Source organism: Entamoeba invadens (assembly GCF_000330505.1).
Source record: "Entamoeba invadens IP1 unplaced genomic scaffold scaff_1105074724775, whole genome shotgun sequence".
NCBI lineage: Eukaryota > Evosea > Mastigamoebida > Endamoebidae > Entamoeba > Entamoeba invadens.
Window position 1 is genome coordinate 388430 of NW_004443536.1, and position 16171 is coordinate 404600.

The 16171-nt window shown below is 29.4% G+C and overlaps 4 protein-coding genes across 4 annotated transcripts; 3 read left to right on the top strand and 1 right to left on the bottom strand.

Annotated features, from left to right (window-relative positions):
* Positions 1-2892, bottom strand: EIN_400970 (hypothetical protein; the record flags this gene model as incomplete). The annotated part of the gene is made up of 4 exons (XM_004258680.1): positions 1-66; positions 126-2212; positions 2596-2782; positions 2860-2892. Coding segments are annotated over 4 exons (2373 nt in total), but the record flags the coding sequence as incomplete, so codon positions are not given.
* A 2574-nt stretch (positions 2893-5466) lies between these two features.
* Positions 5467-7476, top strand: EIN_400980 (hypothetical protein; the record flags this gene model as incomplete). Its single annotated transcript, XM_004258681.1, has 1 exon — positions 5467-7476. The coding sequence occupies one exon, from the start codon at positions 5467-5469 to the stop codon at positions 7474-7476; it is 2010 nt and encodes a 669-aa protein (XP_004258729.1).
* A 799-nt stretch (positions 7477-8275) lies between these two features.
* Positions 8276-10615, top strand: EIN_400990 (sodium/sulfate transporter, putative; the record flags this gene model as incomplete). Its single annotated transcript, XM_004258682.1, has 1 exon — positions 8276-10615. One exon carries the CDS (start codon positions 8276-8278, stop codon positions 10613-10615), a length of 2340 nt encoding a protein of 779 aa, XP_004258730.1.
* A 659-nt stretch (positions 10616-11274) lies between these two features.
* On the top strand, positions 11275-12516 carry EIN_401000 (hypothetical protein; the record flags this gene model as incomplete). Its single annotated transcript, XM_004258683.1, has 1 exon — positions 11275-12516. The coding sequence occupies one exon, from the start codon at positions 11275-11277 to the stop codon at positions 12514-12516; it is 1242 nt and encodes a 413-aa protein (XP_004258731.1).
* Between the last annotated feature and the right edge of the window lie 3655 nt (positions 12517-16171).

Below are 16171 nucleotides of genomic sequence, written 5' to 3' on the forward strand. Positions count from 1 at the left end.
TTCTTTAACGTTAAAGTAGTTGTTGTAAGTGAGCAACCGCTTCCAGAAAGAATGACCTCTTTCGGACTTAAAGTGTTTGTGAATATTGATGATTGTAATTTCAATTTGATATAATCAAAAGATACTTTTTGTGTATTTGCATCGGCTTGATCACAGTCAACAAGATCATAATTTGTTCCTGTATAAGTACAATAGTTCAACATTTCAAAGTCAGTGATTTCTTTTGCACATCTGTAATAGTTATTGGTTGCTTGGACACATCTATCAGTAATACTTGTAGCAGCATCGCTTTGTACCCAAATATATTTCAAACTTCCAATGCTGAGAGTTGTTGGTAAATTTGACAAAACAGATATTGCAGTTGAAGTAGTTGTGTATGAATTGATTGTGATTATACCAGTAGATATTATAAGTGGATTTGCTCCCATGTCAACATTTGAACACGTCAATTGGACAGAAGTTCCAACTTCAAGTTTTCCTGCTGCTTTCAAATTACAAGTTGTGTATTCTCTTGCAACATCTCCCGGAATGTTGTCCATTTTGGTGACACCGTTACCCAAAACAAAAATTGCAAATTCTCCAGTTGCATAAGTCTCACAATCACTTTGTACAAATGTGCACGTACCTTCAGCATCACAGTTTAATTGACAGAAATTTTGATATGGGTGTCCAGTCTTCATGGCTCTGTAATACGTTTTGCCATTTTTTGTACCAATTCTTGTTGTTTGAGAACCAGTGATAGAACCGTCATGCAATATATAACCGTTAATATTTGTCGAATCTGTTGGTATGGTAATACTGCCAACAATTGAAGTCAGACAAGTTCCATATACAAATGTTGGAGTAAAAACCAGTGTTGGTATTTTAACATTAATCAAATCGACCTTTCGAACGTTAAGTGTCAATGTTGCAAAATTGTATCCATCAATTGTTTTAACATCAGTAATCGCATTGAACCCAAAAGTTGAAAAGGTTTTTTGAGCGGTGTTAACAATTGGAATTGTTGTTTGAGTTCCTAAATATTTCAAAGTGAGTGCATTTGTATCATCAAGAATTCCAACAACGCAGTCTGGTTCAACAAAAGCAGTTCCATCAGCTTTAATAGTACAGTATTTATTGTTTGCCAAATTTGTTACTCTGTAATAGTTGGAATTTACTTTGAACGAGAAAAGTGAAATTCCAGACCAACTTGTTGTTGACCTTTCTTTTTGACTTAAATAGAAGAAAACTGGATCTGTTGTTTGTGGTGCTGGTGTGTCTAAAAGGGTTATTATTATTGGAGCAAAAGTTTTCGAATCCACGCGATTTGCAATTCCACTTTTCATTGTAAAGTTAGCAACTGTTGTTATTGAACCTTTGATATTAAACACGCCATTGGTTTTCAATTTTTGGGCTGTTATAATATAAGTTGTATCTTCAACACTAATGTTTTCATTTGTAAAAACTACATCTCTCCAAGCACCTTGAGTTAGAGTCGTAGAAGTGAAGGATGTTCCATTAAATAAGAGAATCATTTCATCATGAGCAAAATTTTCACACATATATTCTTCAAATTTGGTTCCATCAAACGTACAAGTAATGTGAGAGTCTTCTGTTGTTCCATAACGATATAATTTTGGGTTTGATGAGAACAACCTGTTGAAATAGTTTGTATTAGTTAGAGGGAATTTAGAAACCAAGAAGAACCCTGTTCTTGTTGTTGTTACGGTGTATGAAAAATCGTCTCTCAAATTTCCAATTGCATTCCCCAAATTGATATTTGAAGTGTAGCCCAAAGCGAGATCAACCAAATCGTATCCAGTGAATTCAGCATTTTTAAATAAATATTTCTTTGTAGTTTCGTCTCCGTTTGTCACAGTAATAGAAGTTAAGGTTCCGCTTTTTGTAATAGTTAGTTGTTTGATCTCGGTTAAAGTTTCATATGATGTTACAGCTTCGGTTTCACCTTCAGGAGTTGTCTCGACTGTTTTATTAAGAACGAAAGTGGTCAAGTCGAGTGTTTCCTTTGTCGCGGCAACAGTAAGTGTGTGGCCATCGGCACAATCGGTGTCAGTGCCAAAAACACAAGTTGAATCGCCCGTTTCTCCTTCAAGTGGGTCTTTACACGCGCATAAGCATTTATTTGTTGTTTCGACGGTGCACTTCAGCGCAAGAGCTGACAGGTGCAACAATATTAAAAAAATGAGCATTGAATTTCCGAGTGAATCCCAATCTTTATGAATCTTTTCTTTCGAACAAATAGAATGTGTCACTCAAAAATTAGATGATTGCAAAATGATTTAAACAAGAATTATTAAACGTTAAAGCAAAAACGTTTACATTGTGGCGTGCCATTCCGACCAAATAATCTCGTTGGTAAAAAATATTAGAATTTGGTGGTTTTAAAATACTACAATTCGACAAACCGCTTTTTTCCTTTTTTCAATTTTTCAAAACGCTGAAATTATTTTTACAAGTGTTTTTCTAACTTGAAAAAAGCTTTTTTTTCTATATTTTTCTATATTTTTTAATCTTTTACTCCTTTTTTTCCTCTCGTTCCACCCAAAAATCTTACATTTATTGATGTTTTTATTATTTTTCAATAGTTTTAAAAACAATTAAAATTGTAACACGAAGATTTCATTGTATTTTTCAAGTTCGACAGACAAAATGATAAAAACCCAGAAAACACCATTTTTTCTGTTTGCTTTTTTTCTGTCGTCTTTTTTTGCTTTTCAAAATAATTATGGATCACTTTTTGTTTCAAGAACTCTTCTGGAAACAAAAATTGGAAAAAATATGACTTATTTTAAAAATAAAAAACAAATTAAAAAAACACAAAGAAAAGTTAAAATATAATAAATTTATTATAAAACAAACTATAGAAATTAGTTTCAAGAGGTATGAGGCCATCTAAAAATCCCAAATAAAAAGATGATTTTTAAGATATTTTCAAAAAAAAATATTTATTTTAGTTAAATTGTGTTTTATTTTAAGACATCACAAGTATTTTAGTAAAAATACTATATTTATAATAAAATTCAATGTGTAATTAAATTTATTTTTGTAAATAAATTTTGAAGAATAACTCCACAATAATTTAATGTTATTGAATGCAATAAAATGTAAATAATTATAATTTGATATTAATAATAATAAATTATAGTTTTTTATATATAATAACTTTAAGTAAAATTATTAGAAATTTAATGAATAAGTGTCATTACTATTGAATACTAATTATAATTAAAGATATAGTTGTTGAAATAAATAAGTTCTGTTGGTATTAAACAATACAAACGATAACGGTTTTGATATTACAATAATACTAAAAAGCAAACTTAAAACCTTTGGGATTTTGAATTTTTTAAAGTAGTCATTAAAGTTACGAGAAAGGTTGAATTGAATATTCAATGTCATATAAACAGAGATAGTTTGTTCATGAAAGACTTGCCACATTATGTTATTTACAGTTTTAACTCAGTTAAATAACGTTATATTTTGTAAATAATCTAAATATCAACGACGTTTCAAAATATATTTGTTTCGTGACTCACTTTCTATCCAAAAGAACTTGAAGAGTTTCTTTTTGAATTAAAAATTTCAAACAAAGGACTATTTTTTATTAAGTTTTTTATTAATATTTTTATTATACAAAAAGTAATTAAAATTACTATTTTTTGTAATAGTAATGTGTGTTTTGTCCTAAATAATAATTGTTTGTTTGTTTGTTATTTTGTTTCTTTTTAATTTAATTTTAAAGATTCGAATTTGGGTTTTTGTAAAGACTGATAAAAATAACAGGTATATTGGTTTAAAATATGAATTCAATAACAATTTAGAAGTCAATTTGGTAGATGTAATTTCGATTTATTTCAATAATTATTGTTCTATTCATTTATTATTATTATTATAAAATTATTAATTATATTAATTTGATATTTTTAGTTGTTGCTTTTTGACATTTAAACAACTGAAATACATTTGGATAATGGTTAATTCCTCCAAGTGACAACATTTAAAATCATTTTGGAGAAATGAATATATAGTGTATGGTATATGTTTTAATATAAATATATAGTATATGTATATTAAAACTATTACATATAATTTTTAATTGCATGAACCCACAATAATGGTTAATACCTACAACTAAAAAAACAAAAAATGTATATTAATCTTATTTTTGATATGGTTTCATTTAGTTGACGGTTATTGATATTAGTATTATATAAAACTGACCATATTGTAAACGATATTTTATATTGAGTTCAATATTTTTTAATTATTGAAACAAACAAAAAACAATGGAATTAATTTTCATAAATAAAGATAAATATAGAATATGCACTTGAAAGGGTTAAAGTTGGTTAATATTTCCCCCTTAGTTTGACCAATCAATTGTTGATACTATTAATGGCAGAAGTATTGATAAATAATATTTGTTCCATGTTATACTTTAGAGTAATACACGGTTAAGAAATTAATAGGTTAATATAAAAGAAAACTAATTAAATAATGATTACTGTATATTTTTGAAAATTATCAACATCAACAATTATTTCTAATATTATTAAAACATATTATAATATAAATTTAATATAAAAATAATTGATTTTGTTAATTTCTCAATTGATATTTGTTCTGTATTGACAACATGTTGTTCGTTTGTTTATTTACACACTAATCGTTTGGCTTAATAATATAATAATAAATTAAATATAAATATATTAATTATGTAAGTTTTTATATAAAAATTTAACAAGTTGTAAATTCAAATATTAAGTTAATATATATTTAAATTGTAAATGATTAATTCATTTTGAAAAAAAAACTACAATACATAACAACTATAAAATTGTTTCTGAATTAACGGTTTCTCCTGAAATATTTAAAACAAATCCAAACAAAAAAAAACAACACAAAGATGTAAAAAAGGAAGTAAATTGTAATCTTACAAGAAGATGTGTTTAAAAATAATTTAATAAGTCATTTAAATTTTATACCTTTTAAACTTGATAAATTATAATTCAAAAAAGTCTTTAAAATGTATGTGCCTTCCTAGCTCAGTCGGTAGAGCGTGCGGCTTTTAACCGTAAGGTCGGGGGTTCGAGCCCCCCGGGGGGCGTTTTTAATTTTAAACAATTAAAATTTTTTTATGTTTTAAAATAACAAAACTAACAATAATAATGATTTATAGTAAGCATTTGTGGTCTAAGGGCAGAATTCCACCCTTTTAAGGTGGAGATATGGGTTTGAGTATCGGCAAATGCACTTTTTAATTATATTAAAATTCATTAAAATGAATAACAAATCGTTGTCAAGATATTCTTTTTATTAGTTTAAATATAATAATTATAACAAAAAGACTTTATGAACATCAACAATAATTAACATAACATTTCGATTATAATAAGTCAAGATTCAAAAGGATTGAGTCTTGACTTTATATAAATCTAAATCAAAAATAACTTTAAAATACACACAATGACAAAAATTAATTCCACTGTTTTATCGACTATTATTTTATATATTGACTCGGTTACCACATTAAGAACGTTCATTAAAATATCAAGACACACACTAAAATCAATTTCTGTGTTACAAAACAATCCAATTCATATCTTACGATATATTCCTTTCCTTTTCGAGTATAGTTCTAATATAAAAACTCTAAGTGGTTCTATAATTCAATTACAAAAATATCTAATTGGAGATGATTTGAAAAAATTCGAATGTATCGATTGCTCACACATTTTAATAAACCCCAAATTGATAAGATCAAATTTTATTAATAAAATTGTGTCATTAAAAATATTATCATGTGACATTTTACAAATATTGGATTTTGCAAATCTCAGCAAATTAGTGATAGTCTCAACTTGTGATTTGGGCTTTGAATCAACGTTTTTAAAAAACTTATTAAAACTCAAAACCTTATTAAAACTTCAAACAGTTGTTTTGTATATGAAAAGTGCAAGTCAAAATTTTTTAAAACAAATTGAAAAATGGTGTCAAACTCATCAAAATATTTTTGTTGGTATTGGTGTGTTACAAGAAGTCAGATTTGATAAACCCGACACTCAAAATTTTCAAATTGTTTCTTTCGATATAAAAAATGAAATTTCCTTAAATTTTGAAACTAAAAAAGAAAATGAAAACATTCAAAAAATTACTCGAAAAATTGAACAACTTGACAATCTCGAATTTGGCGAATTGTTATTTGAAATGTCTAAAAATGAAAATAAAAAATTACGACTTGAAATAACCAAAAATTTAGTTGAAGAATTTAACTTTTCTACGACTTGTTTTGATTGTTTAGAATTACAAGTCATGAATGGAAAACACTTGAAATTCTCTTCGAACTCAAAAATTCATAATTTGTCAATTGAAACTAAAAAGTGTTTAATAGACCTCAAAACCATCTTTTTAAATAAAAATATTGTGATACTAAAAATAAACGGAGAAGTACTTTTAGACAAGACAGAAAAATCAGAATTATTTTTTAAAGCGCCAAAACACATTTTGGCGATGTCTTCAAACATCAAAAATTCACAACGAGTGTATTACGACTTTTCAAATAATTTTTCCTGTTTAACACAACTTGAATTAATTTCTCTTAACGACACATTTGATCTAAAAGACTTTGAAAATCTCGAAGAGATCAAAATTGAGTGTTTAGCAAAGACGAAATGTCATATTAATCTTCCTCATAAATACAAAACACACTTATTTCATTGCAGTCCCTTCAGAGATGAAATAATGAATTATCGCCGTGCACTTTTTGTCAAAAGTCTAAAAGCGAAAATCACTTTTGAAAGACTTGAAGAGTTTTCTGATATACAAATTGAAGGAAATATTGAAGAACTGAATCTCGAGAAGTGCAAAGAGTGTGTTATATTAAAAGTACTTTCAAATGCCAAATTGACACAAATTGTGCCATACACGTTTGATTATACTTTGTGGGTCAATAAAGTATTTAAAGGTACTGTTTTTGGCTATGGGAAGTCGAAAGTGTTAATGACAAAAGAATTGGTGTTAACTGGTAATATTATTGTAGTTAATGAAATTGCTCATTCAAATACAACAAGACTAGAAGAACAAAGTGTTATTTATTATAATGTTGGTAAATATTCTCATATTAAAATAGACTCAAAATATATCAACAAAATCACTGGAATTTCTTTTGGAGAAAAGAACTTTGATTGTACAGTGCAAAAATCTGAAAGAGTGAAAAAGGAGGTGGAGGTGAATCAAAACGTTGTTATCGGAAAAGACGTGGGAGTTGTGAGTAAAAGAGATGAAAAGTCTGTGTTTGTTTGTCAAAAGCAAAAGAATGAAAATAAAGTTGGAGGTAAAGGAGGAGTAAAAGGATTTGGTATATCATCAAATACAAAGAAAGGATTATATAAGACAAGTGAAGACGAGTATGAAGAAGATGACATGGAATATGAAGAAGAAGATTTAAAAGAAGAAGAAAAGAAGTATTTAATTTAAATTTCATAAATTGTTTTATTACAGAATAAATTGGTAATAAAAAAAGTGTATCATTTCATCGATTTGACACTTAATATTCAGAGTCTAAAATGTGGACAAATAAAAAAAAGAATTTTAAATTGGTAAAACGTTACCGACACTTTGATTACATTATCGATAACATAATAAAAACAAACATCACTTAATACAATAATACAAACTATAAATTAGTAATCATTTATATTTATTTATATCATCGAACAAGATGGAAAGTATTATTTCTTTGAAATATGAACTTACAATAATTCTTATTATTTTTTTTAATAATATTTTTTAGTATATTTTATTAAGAATTTATAAAAATCTTTTATGAAGATAAAAAAATCCTTAAAATGTGTTTTTAAAAAAATATTCGAAAACATCTATTGACTTAAAATTTGAGGAACTCTTCATACTAAATATTTGTATAATTATTTTATAATAAAAATACTATATACTATTAATAAAAAAAACAATCAAAAAAATGAACTTTTTTAATGTAAATGGAAGTAAAAAGATCGAAAATAATGAAGAGGATTTTTCGAAAATAAAACATCCAAAAAGTTGAAACCCTTCTTCTATTACCTTCGTTCTTTTCAATTCTCCATTTTTCCTTTTACTAATACAAAACAAAATTAACTCATACTATTTGTAATTAATGAATTCTAATAAAATGTTAATAAGTAGTACTATATCACAACCAAACACGAATTCCTTTTAGAAAACTCTTAATCGAAATTTTTTTCTCTTCTTCCAAAAAATTTAAAAAATAATCAAAACAATGAGTCAAAAATCGGACTCGTCTCCTTCTGATCAACAAACTTCGCCAACTCACTCTGTTCGATCACGACCCAAACAAGTTACTCACAATGAATCAGACATTTCAGACATCCCAGCGTCAGATGTTCAACCCTTTCCCGACCTTCAAACAACAAAACAAGACGAGACTTCAATTAATTTGGACCAACTCAAATTCACAGAAAAGGATGAGACGTACCAACGATCTCAAGGGAACTCCCCCACTGATTTTGGGCGCTTAGTCCACCCCGCCATGCTTTCTGCGTCATTTGGAAATTCTCCAATGTGTAAGTCCCAGAGTGGTTTATCGGAGCAGAAGCCCTTATTGAACAAGAGTGAGTGGTTCAAGAAGTATTCGAAGTTAGCTCTGAGTAAATTAGCATTACCGATCATCTTCACAACAGTCATAGCATTGATGTTTCTTGTGATGTACTTAGCCGATTGGCGGAAGAACAATGCCGAACAGTTCACGACGAAAACTGCGATCTTCATTTTTGTCTTTATTATTATGATGTTTGTCCTTTTGCTTGAAATTTGGCATGCGGGGATAGTCATAATGACTGCCGTCGCCATTCTCCTCTATTTCCGAGTCATCACCACTTCTCAGGCGTTTGCTGGATTTAGTGATTCCGGGACAATGACTGTCTTATGTGTTTGTATCATCTCAGATGCTATAAATAGAACAGGTGGACTAGCGCTTCTCTGTTCTTATATTCTGCCAAACACAGAACAAAAGTGGATCTTCCCAACAGCAATTCGCTTTGTCTTTCTGTTCTTTGTAGCCTCTATATTCCTTAATAACACGCCAATAGTGGCGATGGGCATTTCAATTGTTTTGGGACTCTCTAAGACTACGAAAATACCGGCATCTAAGCTATTGATGCCCATGCAAATAGCAGTGGTCTTAGGTGGAATGTGCTCGTTAATTGGGACATCAACTAATATGGTTGCCAAAGGCCTTTTAGACGATGCGACGAAGAAACTGAATGCACAAGGAACAGTCAATTTAGAGTACTCGATGACTCTCTTTGAAGTTGGATATGTGGCACTTCCAATAGGAGTCTTGGGGTGCGTTTACATCATATTTGTGAACAAGTTTTTACTCCCTTCGAACGTCAAAACGGAGGTGAAACAGGCGCTCCACACATTTATAGTTCCTGTGAATATAGTCGACCGTTCCCCACTGATTGGGAAGGAAATCATGAAGAGTGATTTGGGGAAATTGTCTGGAGTCGCATTACCACAGATATTAAGAGGAAATAAAATGATAGATCCATCCGTTCCATTAGCCGTTGGGGACACTTTGTTTTATGTATGCGAGCCCCCTTTGTTAGTGGAGTTGATGAATATCAAAGGCCTCAAATTTGAAGATCCGACTGCGTGTAATATACTCAGATCGATCACCACAGACAAACTGTCTTTGTATGAAGTCAATTTTACAGAGAGTTCAGAATTTAATAATAGGAACTTCCCGTCGTATTTTGAGGACTCTAAATTTGGACTCCTTGGGATCAGTCACGACGACAAGAATATGGGACTTGTGAAGGAACAGCCCCTCTATTTTATGCCCGTCACAACGAACTCAAGTTATATCATTATAACGGAAAAGAACTTCACAAAGTCCGAGTTCTACCCACACCCATTCAGAATTGCATATGAATTGCCTGTGAAACTGCCATTCCACTATCCTCTTTGGAAAGCAATGATAGCAATTACCTTATTGTTAACACCAATTGCTCTGGATGTAGCTGGCTTCTATAAAATCATCAATTTCTCATTCATTTCTGTCGCACTTTTGGTGCTCACGGGAGTCATGACAGTGCAACAAGTGTATAACTCAGTGAATGTACCACTCATATGTACATTGGGAGCTTCATTTGGACTCTCCTCTGCTATGACGAACACAAACACGGGAATGCTTATTGCGTCGACGTTGACTAAACTGCTCTCCCCAATTGGAAAAATTGGAATTCTGTTTGGACTTGCCGTCCCAACAGTTGTGCTCACACAAGTCTTGAGTAATAACGCGACTATTGCAGTCATGTTCCCTATTGTATGGTCAACGTATATCGGAAGTGACACAACTGGAGCTACGAGAGGAAAGGAAATTGGAATTAGAAGCTCTATGATCACTATGATGATATGCGCGTCGTGCTGTTTCTTCTTGCCTTTTGGATACCAAACCAATTTAATGGTGATGAAAGATGGGGGATATCAAGTCAAACATTTTATGATATATGGAACGTTTTTGACACTTCTGTACTTGGTCGGATCTGTACTCCTCTCATACGCTATATTTGAAATTGCAATGGACCCCGTGTAATGTCTAATTAATTATCTTTTTACTTGTTTTGGGTGCCATTTCTAATAGTTTTATCTACATATACCAAAAATACTCCAGCACAGAAAAAACGACCAGCAAACCATTGATTTATAGTATATTATAGTTTTATGTTTTTTTATCCTGTTTTTTCAAATTTTGCATTGAAAAAACCATTAAATAGTTTTTAGAAACTATTTTTGTCTGTACAATGTTAATTTTTCAGCTATTTGTACAATATAATATGTGTTTAAAAATTCATTAGTTGAATTTACGTCGAATCTATGAATTATTATGAAACTATATAATTATTATTAATATTTTATATAAAATGTATTAAAAAACTTATTAAGTATAATACTAACTATTACATTGAAAAATAATTAAGTGGTCTTAAAATCGGGAAATCTGAATTTTATTAAATAGTTTACCACAATTTTAGATGTTTAAAAAAATATTTTCATTACACTACCTAAAAAAGAAAAAATCCCAAACAAGTCAATTAAATAATTCGGTAGGGTTTTTGAAATGTTAAGAGAAACACTTGTTTCTATGTCGTAATATTTTTATTTTTAATAGAACAAAACATTACAAAAGTATTATAATAAATTTAATAAAATGAAACTGAATAATTTTTAACATTGAAAAGTCCACCAATGGATATGTCAACTTACTTCAAAGAAATGGAACAATACGTCCGTGCTGACCCTCCTCAAGAAAAAGTCCGTCTTCCCGTACAACAGGCATTATTATATGCACAAATGGAATGTTTGAATCGTCACCTCCCGTTCACAGAATATCCAAATCCATTACCAAAGGAATTTAGTCCTCTCACTCTTCCAAAGGAATACTTAAACATTCGTTCAAAAATCATTTCCATAATTCTCGGTCAAGCTGTCGGCGACGCTATTGGTCTCTCAACTGAATTTCTCTCGAAGGAACAAGCCGAGTTGTTTTATAAACACGAGAGAATCAATTATTCACATTATTTGATAGACCAGCACCGTTCTCGGTGGATGAATTTGGACTGGAAATGTGCGGACTGGACTGACGACACGGATCAGTCGTTATTAATACTCGACTCTTTAGTTGCAAACAATGGAAATTGTATAGCAGAAGACTTTGCAACGCGATGTCTCTATTGGTTCAATTTTGGATATTCAGAAGTGGGCGATATAGGCGCCTTAGGTGTTGGAGCAAATTTTAAGGCGATTTTATCGTCCAAAAATTTCAACAGAACGCCTCTCAAAAATTCAATGGAAATTTGGGAAAAAGGAGGAAGACGAGCTGCTCCTAATGGAAGTGTCATGAGGACTTCAACGGCTGCTATTCCTTATTTTTGGGACATCGAAAAGGTTGAAGAGACTGCAAACACCTTCGGGAAGGTGACTCACTATGACCCACGGTGCCAGGCCTCTGTTTCTATAATAGTTAATTTAATTGGGGAGTTCCTACGAGGCGAGTGTGATTGTCAAAAAGCGATTGAATTTGCACGAGAAAGAGGTAGAAAGTACATAGAAGGTAACAAGGAGTTTTATTCCGATTTTGAGAAATTCACAAATCCGAAGAGTTTGGAACAACTTGATTTAAATAATTCGATTGGGTACACGTATAAGCCAGTTGGATGTGCAATGTGGGGGGTTAAAGAGGCACAGAAATTGAAAAATGATGGGAAAAGTAACAAGGAAATATTTGAGAGTGTGTTGATGGCTGTGACCTATGAAGCGGGAGATGCAGACACCAATGGAGCAGTTGTTGGAGCAGTGTTGGGTGCTTACATTGGCAATTTAGATATGTTCCCCAAAGACTGGATTGCATTTGATAACAAAAAGTGGCTTATTGAGAGAATCAACAGAATGTTGAAATTAATGAATTTGGAGGAAATTAAAGATGGAGAAATTTAAATGATAAAGTTTTGTTTATTTATTTTACAATTTTAAGAAAAAGGAAGAATAAGTGCACGAAAGACTGGCGAGATTTGTTAAAGAAATACTTTGTGGATTCGGGATGTCTTCCCACTATTTTTGGTGTTTTTTCTGTGAATAGAAAAATCCTTTCTATTATTTTTGTGTTTTTGAGATTCCAAAAACTATACAAAGTACAATAATATTACCATGTTTTTATTATTAAAAAAAATCATTTTCAAAAAAATAATAGTGGACAAACACCATACAATAAATAATTTTGATAAAAATTAATGGTTTGCATAAATTAATTTGTTTTTTTTTCATTGGATATTTTGAGTCACTTACTCACGGCATTTCTAAAGTGTGGACTTAATATTTTCAATATTTATGTTAAAATAAACAAGTTTTATTTGGTGTGTTTATATTACAGTTGACTTTTCACATGATAAACAGGGTGTGCCAAACCAGGATGGAATTGGCCGATATAAATAGAGCTGTTTTTTGGCAAAGAAAAATAAATAATAAACATGATAATATAAAAATTTATCTTTTTCAGCATTGTCGAATAACAATTACCAAAATTATTTTGTTTTTTACTTTTTTCATTCAATTTTTAAATTTTTTATTTTTATTAAAAATAATATAAAATTATAGTTATTAAAATTTATGTTTTATAGTCACCCGCTAAAAGGTATAAATTTCCGACAAATGGTCTAAAACAACCATATTATAGTTTTTTGAAATTATGATTTTAGATTGTGTTTCAATTTGACATTAATTTCTTTATATTGAAAGTATTTCAAAATAAACTAAAATTTTACTAAATTATAATACATTGTCAAAAATAGATTAAAGGTGAACTGAAAAACAATTTTAATGGATAATGCCGTACATGTGCATTTATTTGGACAATACCAAAAAACCAAACCTGCAACTGGGATGGTTTTCGACAATTCAACCAATTCTTTGGATGTATTAGATTAATTGTGTTGCTCGCTCAAAAAAACATAACCTTTGCAAGCTTAACTCAATTTGCTTCTCGTTTCCTTCAAGTTCTTGATTTGGGGATATTTGGTGGGCTTAAAAGTTTAATGTCTTATTTTAAAGCGAAAGACGGTTTTGTAAATTTGCTTTTTCAAGAAGAAGTCAAGAAGGAAAATGTGGATGGTAATTTGTTTTAGAAAAAACATTTTTTCACAATATTGAACTCGGAAACAGACTAATAGTTGATGATATTGGTGGATTCTTTATTTGTGGTTACAACACCTCCTTTTAATATTATTGCTTTTAAACAAGCTGTCACAGTCAACTGGATTGACAAAACACCCCAAAGTGTCATGTATTAATTGATTGCCGTTATCTTTTAAACCAATTAAAAAGCTTGACAAAAATTGATTCAATGTGATTTTTTTGTTTTTTGTTTTTTAATGTTATTTGTGTTATTTTCACTGTTTTTTACAATTATAGTTTAAAATAATAAATTATAGTTTCTTTAGACCATTTGTCGTGTTTTTATTGCTTTTAGCGGGTGACTATAATTCATAATAACTAAATGCCAATAATCGGATTATCTAATAATAAAATGTAAATATTGTTATCTTAAAGTTGCGAATCACGCTTTTTAAGTCTTTATACATCTCCTTATTTATTTTTTGTTTTCGAACTTTATTCCGTCTATAATCAATTGTCGAGTTTTTATTAACTAAATAAAACATTTAACACGAGTCAATTGTTTTTTATTATATTCCAAAAAATGCGAAGGTTAATAATTTAATATAAATAATACTTCTTATTACCTGTTTTGCTGTAGATCCGATTCCAAACATGTCAAATTTATCGAGTAATAATATAATTTTTTATTAATTATGTTTTTTATTTGTTTATATTTTTCAATGTCTGTTATTAGTATAAAGAATTCAACTGTATAACACCCAACTATCTAATAAATAAATAACTTAGGGGCCACATAAATTAGAGTGGTCATCTTGTCATAGCCATTATATTATACCTCGGAATCGATTGACCAAATTTAAACCATGTGACACTCAATTGTCTTGTTAGATAAAATAAATTATAGTGGTCATCCATATGAATTATTTCGTCATCACCATTCAATGTCACATACTTGACTATCCAACAAGTATTCATTAATAAAAATTGTTTTCGTTATAATTTACTCTAAAACAATGAATTGTTAGATTATTTTCAGTTTCTCATTGTTTCCCATTGAGCAAAAAAATGTAAATCTGAAAGAAAAAAAGAAATTATTATTTTTGTCTTTTTGGTTTGCCACGTCACAAAAATGCCACGCAGTGCACAAATTGTTACTGTTTTAATTACCCTGATCATGATATAAGTGTGTAAGTTGAAAAATTTCAAAATTTAAATACAGTCAAAGGCGTGTATTTGTCGTGAATCCAGCAAAAAAACGCATCGAATTGTCTAAAATGAGTGAATTTTGAAGAAAAATCTTTAAAATATCGAAATTTATTTTTAATAAAAATATTAGTTTGTAATTCAACTAAAGTTACAGATTCAAGAACAAAATAATCAATTGTAGAACACCAAAATGATTGGCCAATTAAAAAAATAATAATCAAATCGACAATTATAATTAAAACAAATAAATAAAATTGAATTTAATAAAATAATATTAAATAGAAATATTATTAAAACAATAAATAAAAAAAACAAATCAAATTTGTAAAAATTTAAACAGTGAGTTAAAAATACGAATTGTTAAACAAACGAAGACGAACAAAGTGAGTCGAGTTTGTTTTGATTTGGATTTTTAACTCACAAAGGTTTAAATTAATAAAAAATACTTCCGTGTTCAGATGGGAACGGGTGTATCCTACTTGATATGAACCTACCGAAAGTTGAAACACAAGAAGATAGACTATCTAAAAAGAAAAACATAAAGAATCGAATACATGAATGAAATGAATAACGAGTGATAATAAAACAGTTATGACAATCATAATATTATATATTAATGAACAATCGGAATTATATTTTATGAATATATTGGCATAAAATATCTGTATAAGAACATAACAATCTTGATACAAAACAACTCAGATTCATAATATTTTAATAAACTTATAAAACACTCAAAATACGTGTTTTGCGCATGGGTTATATAATATATTGTAATATTTGTGTGTTCTAAAAATAGAACAACAAAACTTAAAAAGGTAGATTACCTGACGTTCCCATCTGTGTGAACATAATGGTACTAAACAGGCTCTAAGCATCTTTACTTCCGTGTTCAGATGGGAACGGGTGTATCCTACTTGATATGAACCTACCGAAAGTTGAAACACAAGAAGATAGACTATCTAAAAAGAAAAACATAAAGAATCGAATACATGAATGAAATGAATAACGAGTGATAATAAAACAGTTATGACAATCATAATATTATATATTAATGAACAATCGGAATTATATTTTATGAATATATTGGCATAAAATATCTGTATAAGAACATAACAATCTTGATACAAAACAACTCAGATTCATAATATTTTAATAAACTTATAAAACACTCAAAATACGTGTTTTGCGCATGGGTTATATAATATATTGTAATATTTGTGTGTTCTAAAAATAGAACAACAAAACTTAAAAAGGTAGATTACCTGACGTT